Below are 14793 nucleotides of genomic sequence, written 5' to 3'. Positions count from 1 at the left end.
ATAACCGAGAACTAAATCAGTGTATGCGTGTTACACTTGAATTTGTTCGATGTTTGTTTACGCACTGTGACTAATGTGCGCCTCCTGTGTCAGCAAGCAAACATTCAAAAATAAAGATTTTTTCCTGATCGTTTAAAAAATAAATAAATAATGAAATCAAATAACACTTCTCTTGTGTTTTTATGTTTGCAGGAGGGGTGATGCGGACTTTTAGCCACTTTTATCGTCTACAGTTCCTATATTAATATCGAAACAAATCCGGCATTTATGTTGTTTTATTCATTTGAAATTAAAATTATGAAAATGAAATCACCACCGTCACACTGATCCAAACAGAGATTTATTAAAACCACAATTATTCAATTAATACACATTAGTTCATCTTAAGGGGACTGACATCATTAGCTACGTCTTGACAAAATGTTTCGTACACACACACCCGCGCTCAACGGCATACACACTTTGTAGAGATCCACGGATATATATATTTTTTTATTTGAACAATTTACATTGTGCGTGTATCCACATATGTACAAAATCCATTTATTATGATACATTTAATTTCAAACAAAATAAATAAATAAAACAAAGAGGCCTACTTATTAAAATCCACAATTTTAACAACAAAACAGAAAGAGGCCTTTGATGTGCAAGTGAAAAAAGTTTCCTCCGAGACTAAAAATATAGGCTATTTTGAGAAGGGGAGAAATGTGCTGCTTACAGTTGGTCCCATATAATTTTGTACGCACATTATATCTATTTATATAGTTTGTATATATAATACTGAATAGTACACACAAATTCAACGGCAGCTGAAAGATCTCTCACAAAACTCGAGTTATACATCCTTGACAAACGCTACATAGACTTGTTTGTTGACACAATGAAACCACAGTCAGAAAAAAGATGAAAGAAAACTTTGAAAAACGAGTCACACAGTTGTGACGTTGGTGACTAGGTGTTTATATTGCACATCGGTACTTACATAAAATTTTAAATCACTACATTGTAATTTGTCTGCCTCACAAATCTCACAAATGTTTTGATTTGTCGGTCGGATTGTAACCGGTCTAAGTGCACTCCGGGCCGGAGGACTCTTCTGACAAGGACCGCTGTCCTCTGAAAGGGTCAAACCCATTCTCATCTACCGACAGGCAATTCCCTGCCGAACTGTAGCCCTTCTTCTTCGCTCTCCTCTCCTCCATCTTGATTGTGTCGTACAGCCCCTGCGGAGCTTCGTCTAGCAGGTTATCTCTCTCTGAGTAGGACGGTTTCATTTGGCACACGTTGCGCAGCAGCAGCAGGGCTGGTGCGTAAAGCACATTGACAAGACCCATACCAAGATTAAGTTGTACAAAACCGAGACTGTGCACTATCTGCCCGGCTACTATGGGACCCATAGCATAAGCGACAGAGTAGGAAATATCTGCAATAGCATAAACACTACCATACACAGAAACATGACGCACATCAACTAAAAATGCAAGTGTGGGCAGCAGGGCAGTGTCTACCAGCGCTATGCCAAAACAGATGCCGCACAGCGGGGCGATAAGCTGCCCAAAAGTTTTGCATGCGGGAACTGTGCAGGAGCTCGCCCCTATGATAACCATGCCCACAGCTCCGTAAAACCACTGCAAATTTGGATGTTGTGCTGCCAATTTAACCGTTATGTAAACACCGAGAACGTGAGGGAAGAAGGCTGGGAGCCAGGTGAGCCCCATTTCCCACTGAGATGAGTGCATGGTGGTTTCCATCCAGTTGGCTATAGTTGGCTCTAGAAAGGCAAGGGGGATGTTACACACTGTCAGTGCCCCAGCCACCACAGCTATGTAGGGATCAATCATGAGTCTGTATATGGGGGTGCCGACTGGCATGTTCTCTCTAGTCCTGTTAGAGAATGGCTTGATCACGGTCAGTAGCATTAAGCCATCCGCCAGGCAAATGCAGGCGAGCACGATGAACGGCACTCGTTTGCCGACAAACTCGTACAGGACGCCCCCGAAGGGAGGCGCCACCAGACTCCCGAAAGAGATGAACGCCAGAGCAATGCCGAGCGCCCTGCTTCTCTCTCCCTCCTCCGTGTATTTGTCAGCTATCATTGCGATTCCAGAGGTGTCTGCGAAAGCAGAACCGAGACCCTGCAAACTTCTGGCCATAAAGAGAGTCGCGTAATTCTCCCCGAAAGCGAAGATGCAGGTAGAGATAAACATGACAGTCAGTCCAATTAAAAGTGGAATGTCATAGCCCACCCGGTCTATGAAAGTTCCCGACAGGGGGTTAACTAAGAGCTGGAGGATGGCTTTTGATGCAAAAAGTATTCCTATCTGGATATCTAAATTGTCCTTGTTGCTTTTGTCCTGGCTTGTGCTGTTTGCCGAAGTGTTGGAGTGCATCACAACGTGGACGTGTTCTGACTGCTCAAGCTCCAGATCAGCAAGATAGTCTGGAATAATTGGCACGATTACCATGTAGAGCATATTGTCCAACAGGAGAGCCACGCAAACAATCACCAGTATGATCCGTCTTTGCTGGTGAGGATCCCGCATCGCGGTGCCTAACTGCTTGGTTCTTTCACCCATCTCGGACAGTTTTACAGCGGCTGATTTGGCCAGCCCCGAAGAGCCTCCTTCTCCATCCATGGTGTGCTTTTCTTTTAAAAAAAAAAAGGATTTTCGATTCAAAACTGTATTTGTGCTTCTTCCGTCTGATGCCGATCTTTTTAACACCTCGGATGACTCATTGGTGCTTTCTTTACACTGAAGTAACGCTCTCCGTCCTCACCTCGCCTGTGCGTAAAGGGAGAGGCGCAGATGAACTTGGTTGCCTCATCTGTGAAGATGGTTTTCTTCAGCTTTCTCCTCTTGTCCTCGGCTCAGCCACGTCCGATGATGTTTCATGATCTCCCGAGAAGTGACGTGGTGAAATCGTAGATTTTCTGCACCTTGCAGAGGTTTCAGCTTCTATTCTTACATATCAAAGTTTTTGTTTGGAGCGATTTTGATAATTATTTGCACAACAGAGAACACTCAATCTCGCTTATCTCTGTTGTCATACCTCCTATCACCTGTGGCACTTTTGCGCTCTGCTCCGAGACCACGAGTGACTCCGTGGCCATTGGTGCACATTAACCCGCAGGTTCGGCGCTATTTTAGTCCCTTTTTTTGTCTCCTCTTTTCAGCAAGTGCTATGACGCATCACCAGCTTGCCCCCAAGTGGATCCCTTCTCCACTTGTCTCTTTTATGTTAATCTCCAACCATTGGCAGCAATCACTTCAACCAATAAGAGCTGGTGAACACTATTACAAAGGCGCAGAAGAAAAATCGTTTCGTACTCTCAGTGTGTGACTCTAGACTTTGGAGATATAGAAAAATATATTGCGCTTTGTCATCACCAGTATATACGCACAAGAGACGGTACATGTTTTCAGAATAAAAGTCTATCCATATCAATCGCACAAAACACAACATTTACGACATTTCTTAGACTTGCCAGTAACGTCATTGACCTTATTGTTTAAAGTTACTTTGTCACACTGCCCTTTTCTGCACCCAAAAGACTCCAGTACCGTGGACAGATTCAGCCCCCACGGGCTCTTTAAACGGCCAGGTTTGAGTCTCTCACTCATTTTTTGAAGCAAAGATACTTTTCATGGCCTTCTTAAAAATGTTGCCTAAACTCCCAAAAGTCATGGCTCTTGTTAGCGTTTGCATTTACACGGAATAATGTCGCATTCAGCTATCAGCGCAGACACTGTGCAGGGTACAAGTTTAACATCGGCGACACCTCGTGGAGAAAATTCATTGGTACAAACAACAGGAGTGGAAATCACTGCATTACCTTTACTAAGTACTACAGTCCTGACATTTTATACAGTTGTAGAATTATTTACAGGCTATTACTACCCAAAGGACCCATTAAAAGAATTTCAATTAAGTGCTTTAGTTTCGGTTTCTTTCAAATATTTGTCTTGCGCAGTACTATTGCTATTTAAGTCTGTTGTTCGTTGTATGACGCTACAAAAGAAACTGCAAAATATTTTTTTTATAGTTGTTATTCTTACTTTCTGTCAGTGTGTGATTCTAATATATGCATTTTAACAAGACTTCTTTCTGTTTGTCAGTAGAGGGCGATAACGACCTACAAATGATTAAAATCACAGGGTAGCGCATGCTCAAGGACAGACTACAAGACTGGCACCTCTTCGTTGGTACTAGAAAACTAATATTAATTGAAGTACAGCAATCTGGGTAAAAAAAAAAGAATAACATTTAAATTTATTAAATTAAAATTTGCTAATACAACAACAACAATAGTAGTAATAATAAGAATAATAATTAGGCTCAAATAGTTCTTGGTCATTCCTTTAAAAATAATTCTGCTCTATTCCTTGGAAACACGGAATAAGGAGATGGGAGAGGTGGCTCAGGAGTTTTGCACAGGAAAGTGTATGAATATATATGTATGCACATGAGTTTGATTAAATATTAAATATTGAAGATAAAAAGATAAAAAAAAAAGATATAAAGATTAAGCAGCATGTGCTTTATGTAAGTGACGGTGCCTAAGTGATTTATATACATATATGTATATGTGTAGGTACACACACACACACACACACACACACACACACACACACACACACACACACACACACAGAGAGAGAGAGAGATAAACATACATATTACATAAACACTTAAAAAAATGTATAATATTATTGCCTTATACATCATTCATGCATAACTTGGCAGAGTCAAGAGTTTCAGCCTAATCCTCAGAGCTGAATTATGGATGATGACTCGGCCTCTGACGTGAAGACAGTACAACAGAGAGGCTTAATGGATGAGACTAGGGGCAAGGTTTTCTAGATGCCTAGTGACACAGGCGTGATCTAATTCTTTAAAAATCATTGCATGAAAAATCCACTTCAGATATGTCACATCTTTGACACAGTTCGTGGTCTAATGGCATCAAAATTTATGATAACACTTGTGACCGAGAAACTATTATGAACAGATAGTATTATGTAACACTAAGCCAAGCATCAGAGCTTGGGTTTTACCATCTAACGTGCTTCCTTCCACTGATATGATCTGACCTCTGGACTGTAGTGTGTAATATTTAATGGAGGGTTTAGTTGCCCTTTGGCTTTCTTCTTTGATAGGCAGCTTTCACCTTTGTCTCTTACATGAGTAAACACATGCTCAGTATTAATGCTGTAAACATGCAGGACTTCACCAGCTAGGTCCATATAGTGTCTCTGGAGGTTTTATAAATAGTGTTTTCACTCAGCCGCCCCTTGTGGCTAAACTTCAAAGATGATTTTTGCATCACTCACTTTTCCTGTTTTTAGATATTTTAGGGCCGTTTAGCAAAGCGAGTGTTCTTCGACCAAAATTCTTCAAAATGTTTTCACCAATTTAATTCAGCTGCACAAATAAATGCTTTTGGAATGATACACTTCCATTATATCGGCTTGCTGTTTCGGAATTAAACACTATTGTGCCAATTTAAACTAGGATAGAAGAGTAGGGGAGGGCATGTAACAAACTGAGGTTCTTTTGAAGCATGCAAAAGAACAATCTTCACAAGTGATTACAACACTGGAAGTTATGACGCTTTTTCATTAAACAAGCCTACAATTGATTGGTGTTGACGTGGTAGGTCAATAAGTGTTTTTTAGAACTGAAGATAATGTTAAAGCAGTGATATCCTCTGTATTTTAGTGACCTAATTTATTTTTCCAGCCAAATATAAATGGCACACAGTAGATTTTTAAGGCTCTTCTTTAAACATCTTGGACTTTTATTTTCTAGGGATGTATTTATTTATTTATTTTTTTTAATTGAAGTTATTATTATCCTCATCCTTATATTAGAGAAAGCTGCCAAATAAGGACAGGCATCATTCTGTTTTCTAACATTGTCTGTGAAGAGTAATAAATTTAGCACACCTCTATTTTCTATTAACCTTCAGCTTGCCTGGTGGGTGGATCCCAAATCTTAACGTTTCTATTGGATGAAAAGGGTTGTAATCGCTTATTTGTTTTGGGGGAAGGCTCAGTCAGGCTTTATCTGTCTGTGACAGGTTCTACTTTCTTCCTGTGAACTTTCTGCTATTACCACAGTGTCTATCTACAGCTCTGACCAAATTAGATCACTAGACCACACACACACAATCAGCCAACTGTTTCTAAGAACTTGATGCTGATCTTTTAGTTCTTTAATCTTTCTCAAGAAAAGTCCTGATCGCAGCAGGAGACGTTGGAGGAAGGACATGATTGTGCCAAATATTTAACTCCTCCTAATGAGCAGAGCTTGCTCATATACTGGAAGGAAATCCGATGCTAATGAGCAGGCTGCATAACAGCATTCCCGAGGCAGCTTCTGATTAGGCGATGCATTTTTTTTCCCCCTGCTCAAGCTTTTCAACTTACTTTTATCCCCACTTGTCACATTTTTACATTCAAGAAAAGATACAGAAAAAAATACAAATTCACAAAGACAAAGCAACTTTAAGAGATGCCTTACTGGGGTAAAAATGATCAGGGCTATGACTTCATGCAATTCAACATTTAAATGCAGGGGTTCATCATTCTAATTTAAGCAGCCAACAGTCTAATTTCAGGACTGCTTCACTGTTGCTCATTAGGCTGAGTCCTTCTCCCTTAAAGAAGGCTGCCATTGATGGTGAGAGAATTTAATCCCCTTACGACCAGCCTGCGGGCAACAACGTCACACCTCGGAGGTTAGTGTGACAAGGATCGTCTCACAGTGGATTATTTCTGCTGTGGATACATTTAGCATCAGAGCTGGAGTTGTTTCTTCTACAGCAGAAATGGCAAACTCTTTTTACATCGTGGGCCACATATAGCCCACTTTGATCTGAAGCGCCTTGAGGCGACTTTTGTTGTGATTTGGCGTTATATAAATAAAATTGAATTGAATTGAAGTGGGCCGAAGCAGGGAAACCCCTCTATTTGTCAGTGTAAAGAAGTTTATATAGACATTTAATCCAATTTAATCCAAGAAAAAGAAGTGCAATTTCAGCAGTACAACTCAAGTTTTTCTACACAATAAAGAAATGCTGACATCTGTGAGCATGTCTAAAATGACAGAAAAAGCTAAATCTAAATTTACTCTAAAGCTTAACATAAATTTCTTTAGTAGATTGCGATAAAACCGTTTTTTTGTGTTTTGTTATTGTTTATCTATTACTTAATTACTTTGATGTAGTATGAATGACAGTAAAGGAGGTTCCTTATTAGTAGGAAAAACTGTAAAACAGTTAAAAATCCAAAATCTATGCCCTCCTTCACATTTTCCAAAGTCATCAAGTGGGCCGGAATAGAGTCCTCCATGAGCCAAATCTGGCCCCCAGGCCTTATGTTTGACAGCCCTGCTCTACAGTATGTGCCCCTTCTGTGGTGATCTTTGGAATATACGTGGCTTAGTAACTCAACCCACAAAGACATTTCATTGCTGGTATTATGAAATTGCTAAGCCAATATAGCTTAAGGGTAACTGTGTTCCTGCTCTGAAGCATCTATTCATGTGCATGCAGACAGAAAATGCAAACGTTTGCCTATTTACTAAAAAAACTACAGCATTTGTTTTAGAACTATTCGGCGCACTGAAAAGTAAAAACAAAATTGTTAAATATGTTTAAATATAACTGAATATGTCATCAAATTTAGCTCAGTGTAAGTTAATATGAAATGAAGACAAAACGCTACCAAACTCTGTGTAGTTTAGTGTATGCATTTCCTAATTTAGACAAGTACCTGAAATGAGATTAAGTCCACGTCGCCTAAGAAGGAGCTTAATTGCGCAACGGGCTTAACACAGTAAATATTTCCTCACTGTACAGAGGGGCTGTATTATTTAGCTGTCTACAAAACAAAACCACTATTAAATAATCTGCTTATTAAAATACTTTAGATTTGACACTGACATGTGATAAAAGGCACATTTCTGCTTGCAGCAATTAGGCTTCTTGCTTACAAGCATCTCCATTAATCGGATTAAAATAGAAAGCGCAAACAGCAGAAGAGGAGCAACATCTGTGTTTATTGTCACTGGATTCACGTGGATGCTTGAGCAGTGCAGGTTAAAGTCAAGCTGCTGAAAGAAAGAATGCATGAACATTTAAAATGGTCAGATTACCTGCAGCATGTTTTTTTGTTGATTGAGCTAAGTCCAACATGAGGTATGGTGGCTCCAAGCAAACAGACCGTCCTGTAATGTCATGTACTGTACAAATATGAAATATGAAAATAACACAACTGTACATCTCTGACCTGGCAATGTTTATTTCAAAACATCCTACTACGTTTGAATGAGGAACCTATCATGAAAGCAGTTGATGATCTTGGATTTTTGCCCGATTTTACTGGGTTTTCTTTTACTTTGACTTCTTAATATCTGGTTCAACAATCTTCTGTCCAGTGAGGAAATGCCAAACTCCCCCTCGGTAGAACTCATTTCCAAACGAGTAGAGGAGAGCGTTAAATATAGGATTTGTCTTTGCAATAACTGGAAGCATCTACAAGGGAAAAGGCACACAAAAAAGCAAAGGTTTAAGTTGTCTCACATACTATGGCAAGTGTGACATTAAAATGATTGACTCCTTTCATTGTCTTGCTTGTGGAATAAGTCACAAGAATGATGACTGAAACTGCAACTAAGAAACTGTTAAACTAAAAGTCAACAATAAGAAGAAGAAAGAGGTGTTTAACTGTTTCACTTTCACATAGTGTTAGGTTGCAAAAAACAAAATAAATACATACCATTCTTAGCTTTGGAGAGATGAGCTTCACATTGTCAAAGCAGGCATAGACACACATGATGACATATGGGCCCCAGCACATCAGCAGTACCCTCACAGGCAAACTGGTGTTAAACTGTAAAATAAAATCCATTGTGTTACATACAACAAGGCTTCAAAAACAGAAAGAGTGTGTCACAATTAGTCTAATAATGATAGTGATAATGATCTTATCAAGCTTGTGTGTAGTTGCTGAAACAAGAGATGAAGTAGAGATGCACTTCAGTGGTTTCGTGACCAAAAGTATGTGGTCAACACAAGGTTAGAATGTGGCATAACTGCTGGATGAATAATTAATAGACAACAGATCACACTTGAATAGGATGGAAACCAACTCAGAGCCTTACATGGGTTGCTTTTCAGATTGCCATCTTTTTGAGATCCCCTGCATGAATCGCCACCTTATCACGGTGGAGGGGTTTATGTTTCCCATTGATCTAGGAGCTATGTGGTTGGGGCAATTTGCTCTGGTAAGGTCTGCCATGGCAGATTGTCTGACTCCTTACCTATGACAAAATAGTGGTACACATAACCTATGCAGCGTAACAATCCAGGGGTCCAGTGCTCTCTGCCTGGGATAGGGTTACTGGGGTCTTACCCTGGAGCCAGGCCTGGGGTACAGTCTCGAGGACAATTGTCTGATGGCCAGGCCTTAAGCCATGGGGCCCAGCTGGTGTCAGCTTGAAAAAGCAACATAGGTCCATCCTCCTGTTGACCACCCACAGGAGGGGCCCACAGGAGGTGTTCAGTGCTTAGTGGATTGACTGGCAGTCAGAGCAGAGGTCCTGGTACTCTGATCCCTGGCTTCCAAAACTGGTTTGTGGTAGATTCAATATCACCTCACTTATGAGGGACGAGTCCAAGCTGATATAGATATAGTCTGACTCACTCAATGTACAACTTGGGGTATGGAACCAGTTTCCTTCTCACTGAGGGGTTTGACTCTGTTCCATTCTGGAGTTTCGGTGAGAAGCTATGGTCAGGCTTAATGTTGTTTTTTATACTTGTATCCCTGTTTTTTGCTGCCTGTGTTTTGGGGTTTAGATTAGATCCAGACCGTTGTTTGTGCCTATATGCCAAATGACAGTTCAGAGGGCCCAGCCTTCTTAGAGTCCCTTGGTGAAACCCTCTCCAGCACTCCACCAGAATGCTGACCAAGTGTAAGTCGGACTTAATTCTGATTAGTGTTGGACAATGCCAGGGCTGCCATCTGAGCTTTCTCTCAGGGTTGGTGAGGAGCTTGATCATTCAACAGGGATTTGGAATAGAGCCGCAGCACCTCCACATCAAAGGGAGCCGGTTGAGGTGGTTTGGGCAGACTAGGATGCCTCCCGGACACCTCCTAGGTGAGGTTTTCTGGGCTTAATACCCCTAGATGGGCAGGAGGAAGTGGCTAGGGTGAGGGAAATCTGGGCTTATTTGCTTAGACTGCTGTCTAAGATAAGTGCCGTGCCTTTATCAAGCCATAATTTTCATTTTCTATACAAATGAATCATTATCTCACATTTTTGGAGGATTTTCTTCTTTACAACTTTGCTTCAGTTCATTGTCTGTGGACTTTAAGCAAAATAATACAATTTTGGAAATTAACAGAAAAAATAAATAAATACAGAATATTTTTTCAGAGAATGTTTTTCTTGACTTTTCCTCTGTAAATTGCCCTGTTTTTATTTTATTTTATTCATAACCTTATTCTTGGAAATTACTTTTTTGCCTGAGTTTATTATCCTTTTGTACCTGAGTGCTTTAATAATAATAATGACTATTTTTACCTACAATGGCCCTAATATTGCAACCGGTCTCACTTCTATGCTCAGCATAAAAAAACTACAATAAAGAGTGGCATGCAAATAGAAGAATGGAGAAATAATAAGCCTGTTAAAGATTAAATAAAATAAAGAAGAAAAAGAAAAGCACTCACCAGCAGGTTTAAAGGTTGTGTTTCATTATGCGTAAAATTAATCTTCTTAAACTCGTGGTTTGATTAGAGCCCCTTTGATTAGAGCAAAATAACATTTAAGCTGCTTTCTTCTACACAGCCAGTGATCAGACTCTTTTGTACGACTGTCCAATACTTAACAAAACAAAATATTTTGAAGGCACAATTGGATGTGCTAATACACAATGATTTTTAGTAAGACTGCAGCATGTATTACCCGGTGGTGATGGATCTTCTTGAAATGCTTGTAGATCAAATCATAACACGAGTACATGTTAAAAGCTGGGAGCATCAGGTAGAGCACCACCAGACTTAGCATGTAGGTGATGTAGTCCCTGTTAGAAAAATAACCATGAACAACAACAACAGCTGTAAAAGTCTATGTACCCGTTTTCCATGTGAACTGGCAGGTATGAAAACAGAAAACTATTGTTCATGGTAAGATTATCTTTTAATATTTACCCATTTACCTGTCCCCTTTGGTGTAGTCCAGCGTGCAGCACGTCCTCATGGGCTCAAAGTCATAGACGCCCCATCCCAGTAGAGGAACAGCAGACCAGAAGATGGAGAGAATCCAGATGATGCTGCTGATCGTGATAGATGTGGTCCAGAAAAGCTTCTGTCCTACACAGTGTTCATTTTTTAACAGAAAAATCTGATTTAGTTTTAGTCACAAACTTTTGACGTGAGCATAACTTAGTTTTAGTCTTATTTTGGGAATCGAAATGCTTTTATTTTAAGTTGACTAAATATCACAAGGTTATCGCCGACAAAATATAAAGTCGATTCAGTTGACAAAAACATGAAGAAATATAAAATGTAAACGTTTAAGAGTTGCTCCACATGGTTTACAAAGCGGCTTATAAAGCGGCTTATCCCCTGCCCAACATGAAACAAAAAATGAATAAATAAAAAGTTATACCATTTCCCAGGGGCAGATAAAATATGCATGTTTCAGTTTTTTTTAAGACTGACTTTCTCTGAATATCTCATTTCAATTGTGTATAAAACTGCATTAACTAACATTTTGAACACCTATTTGTAGTGCCTTTACTCACTGGTGCAGTACTGGTGATATCTGTCCCAAGCGATTGCAGCTAAGAAACTGATGGATGCCAGTATGGATATCATCCCCTGGAAACCATGATAGGCACAACCATCTTGACCAAATGGCCAGTATCTGAAGAAGACAAAGAAACATGTGTCATACTACAACTTGCAGAAAAATGCACCTAAAGTTACACAAACTTATATATAAAAACAAAGTGCTTAGGTATAAAGGTATACAGCTCAATAAAATAAAATAAAATAACCAGAAACTCATTGATGTGGAGGCTATTCTGATCACAACCCATCATAATTCATAGGTTGTTGTAATTTGTGAAGCACAAAAAGTTTTTTCGTCATTGAGTTCTCTAATGAGAATTTAAATTGAAAGAAGTCAAAAAGTTTCACAAATAGTCATCATATACAGGACATATTAATGTAGATCAACACAAAATAAAAGTGTTTAAGTTGAGGAGTGTTATGACTACATGGTCAGCAGTAACCATCGCCATTCAGTAAACGGCATAAATATATGTGACCATATCACTGATGTTAAGACAGTGGTGACAGAAAGGCCCTAACTGGGAGTCAACCAGTAGGATCACTCCCTCCATAATTATGAACAATAACGTCATTATCACCATGTAGGGCACATGTGAGGCAAAGCAAAAAGTCAAGCTATCACCTCATTTGGTATTTCATGCAGTTTTCTTTATCATTTTGTGCACACTAAATTCTAACTGTAAATAAAATCCATAAAGCTTATGTTGTGAAAAGGGAAAAGTCCCAATGTAACACCAAATGTGTCTCTGACCTTGAGCAGAATTTGGGTGAAGCATCAATAGGTTATCGTTGTATGCACGTGTCACTAAAATAGGATCGATTCTCTAGAAGGAGAAGTCTTTGAATTGTGAATGGATGGATGCTTTGCCACATATTAAAAGCAGCAGACAACAAGCATATGAAATATCATATGATGGGTCAGTATACACATCTGTATCATAATAAGTTGTTGTTTTTGTGTTTCATTATGTTCAACTGCACAAACTAAATAAAGTTTAACTTCATTTTATGATAGCTGTGACACTACGAGTGCAGTGGGCTGCTGGGTTCATGAAGGTGTACTTACAAATGATCCCACTTAAACTTAAACAATTGAGTCTAAAATTTGAAAAAGTGGTTAGCTTGATAACTGGATTCCAATTAAACACGTGGACATTTTTACAATAAGCAAAAAATGAGAAGAGAAATGCAAAAACCAAGTTGATTTTACTTAAATAAATGTATTAATTAAAACCCCCCACTGTAGTTTGTACAAAAACAACTGTCTTGCGTAACACTTTACATAATAATTTTAAGGAAAAATCAGCTTTCTTAATAGGTCAAGCTGGAAATGTCTCACAACATCAGTGCACATTAAGTTTTATAAACTTTGGGCTGTTTGGTCACTTTCAACATATTTTCTTGCCAAATGTGAACAAAGTAGATTGTGGATTTTATTATGAAACCCCGAGACTTAGTCAGCTTGTGCTGGACAGCTTAATATGAAAACTTCTGCTGAAAGATTCAGATATAAAGTGACTGTAGAAGGCCAGAAAATACATTTCTAACAGAGCATGCCCTGTTTGTTACCTGAGATAGCTTGCATAGGCTGCAGTGAGTCCATTAATATTCAAACTGAGGTCAGCTACAGCAAGGTTGAACACCAGGAAGTTGCTGGGATTGCGCATCTCCCTCACCCTGAGGAAAGAAAGGATGCTGATGGCATTGAGGAAGAATCCCAGCATCCCTAAAAGTGAAAACAAAGAATAAATTACGTTTCTATTATTTGGTTTCACATTTAACCTCTAGCTGTATTTGTCTGCATGGCCGATCTTATTGGTTTTTTGGCCCACAAAGTGTGCAAACAAACAAAATGCAATTTAAGTAGTTTTGGTTTGGAACTTTTAACATCTAACTCATCTCCAAGCATTACCCCCCCCCCCCCCCCCCCCCCCCCCCCCCCAACAAACAAAAACAAGGAATCCCGCTAAAAATACAGCTCTTCCAAATTTATTCATGGTTATCTGGGTCCTTCCTTCTTGTATAACCATACAGCGCGCTTCACTTACCGCCAACAAGGAGTGCTGAACCGAATGTAAACATGTCAAACTCTGTGAATCCCTCCGGTAACGTATATGTTGCCATGATGAAGCACACAAATTAGACTTTGCAAAGAAGACGAGTCGTTTTCCTGCAGCGTAGCCACCCACAGTCTGTGCCACAATAAGGCCTTATAAAGGTGCTTTCACGTGAAAAAGCACGAACGCGCTAATCTTAGCAAAGCCCTCTTTACAATCCCCCGAAGAATGTCCTAACAAGCAGACTTCCTGCACACATTCTGCAAGTGAGTGGTTGCAAACACTTTGCGAGTTTTCTGCGCAATTCTGTCATCTAAAGGCTCTGAAAGTTTATTGCCGAACACTCTGTGGCGAAACCAACCTACAGCTTTGTAAGCGATAAGAGAAAGGAAACATGGGAAATGTTGTCTTTTAACTTAAAAGAGTGTTGGACTCTTAAGCAGACTTTGACCGGCAGTCTGGACAGTTACAACTCTTAAATGCACTTTAGGGCTCACCCCACCGATTGGGGTGGGCATAAGAAGACAAGATGAAGCACAGACTAATGTAATAATGGTGTATAAACACATGGGGAGTGGAGAATAGAGGTGGGCGGATCTATGAAATTTTTGCAAATGAAAAAAAAATATACCTCGAACATGCACTTTTTGTGTTGACCGTCCTGTCTATTTTATTTATAGTAAATAGCATATTCAAATTACAGACGTTGACCCAAAGTGCTTTAGAAAAAGAGACCTTTACATTCCAGGTTTCCAAAAAACTAGTAGAGAAGGTGTCTTTCTCCTGAGTTAAAACTGGGAGCTGGCTCCACAGGAGCCTAAAAGCTGAAGGCTTTCCTCCAATTCTACTTTTAGCTCTTTTCA

General features: G+C 39.6%; 2 protein-coding genes across 2 annotated transcripts; both read right to left on the bottom strand.

Moving 5' to 3' along the window:
* Positions 1–318: 318 nt before the first annotated feature.
* slc18a3b (solute carrier family 18 member 3b) lies at positions 319–3215 on the bottom strand. The gene has a single exon (XM_085284841.1). The coding sequence runs from the start codon at positions 2637–2639 to the stop codon at positions 1071–1073; it is 1569 nt and encodes a 522-aa protein (XP_085140967.1). The 5' UTR covers positions 2640–3215; the 3' UTR covers positions 319–1070.
* Positions 3216–8047: 4832 nt separating this feature from the next.
* rgrb (retinal G protein coupled receptor b) lies at positions 8048–14312 on the bottom strand. Its single transcript, XM_085284840.1, has 7 exons — positions 13922–14312; positions 13443–13599; positions 11822–11943; positions 11234–11387; positions 10981–11098; positions 8787–8900; positions 8048–8542 (listed from the first exon to the last, which is right to left on the bottom strand). The coding sequence occupies exons 1-7, from the start codon at positions 13995–13997 to the stop codon at positions 8402–8404; spliced, it is 882 nt and encodes a 293-aa protein (XP_085140966.1). The 5' UTR covers positions 13998–14312; the 3' UTR covers positions 8048–8401.
* Positions 14313–14793: the final 481 nt, after the last annotated feature.

This window comes from Mchenga conophoros, linkage group LG8, assembly GCF_057382185.1.
Source record: "Mchenga conophoros isolate Kocher_MC1m ecotype Shallow Benthic linkage group LG8, M_conophoros_male_GT1.1, whole genome shotgun sequence".
Lineage (NCBI taxonomy): Eukaryota > Metazoa > Chordata > Actinopteri > Cichliformes > Cichlidae > Mchenga > Mchenga conophoros.
The sequence above is the reverse complement of the archived record's forward strand: the minus strand, read 5'-3'. Positions and strand labels throughout refer to the sequence as shown.

Excerpts from the sequence above, each read along its gene's own strand:
- slc18a3b (XM_085284841.1), bottom strand. The coding sequence starts at position 2,639 with ATGGATGGAGAAGGAGGCTCTTCGGGGCTGGCCAAATCAGCCGCTGTA.
- rgrb (XM_085284840.1), bottom strand. The coding sequence starts at position 13,997 with ATGGCAACATATACGTTACCGGAGGGATTCACAGAGTTTGACATGTTT. Across the intron at positions 13,600-13,921 it reads TTCAGCACTCCTTGTTGGCG|GGATGCTGGGATTCTTCCTC; the intron begins GTAAGTGAAGCG and ends TTTCACTTTTAG. Across the intron at positions 11,099-11,233 it reads GACTACACCAAAGGGGACAG|GGACTACATCACCTACATGC; the intron begins GTAAATGGGTAA and ends TTTTTCTAACAG.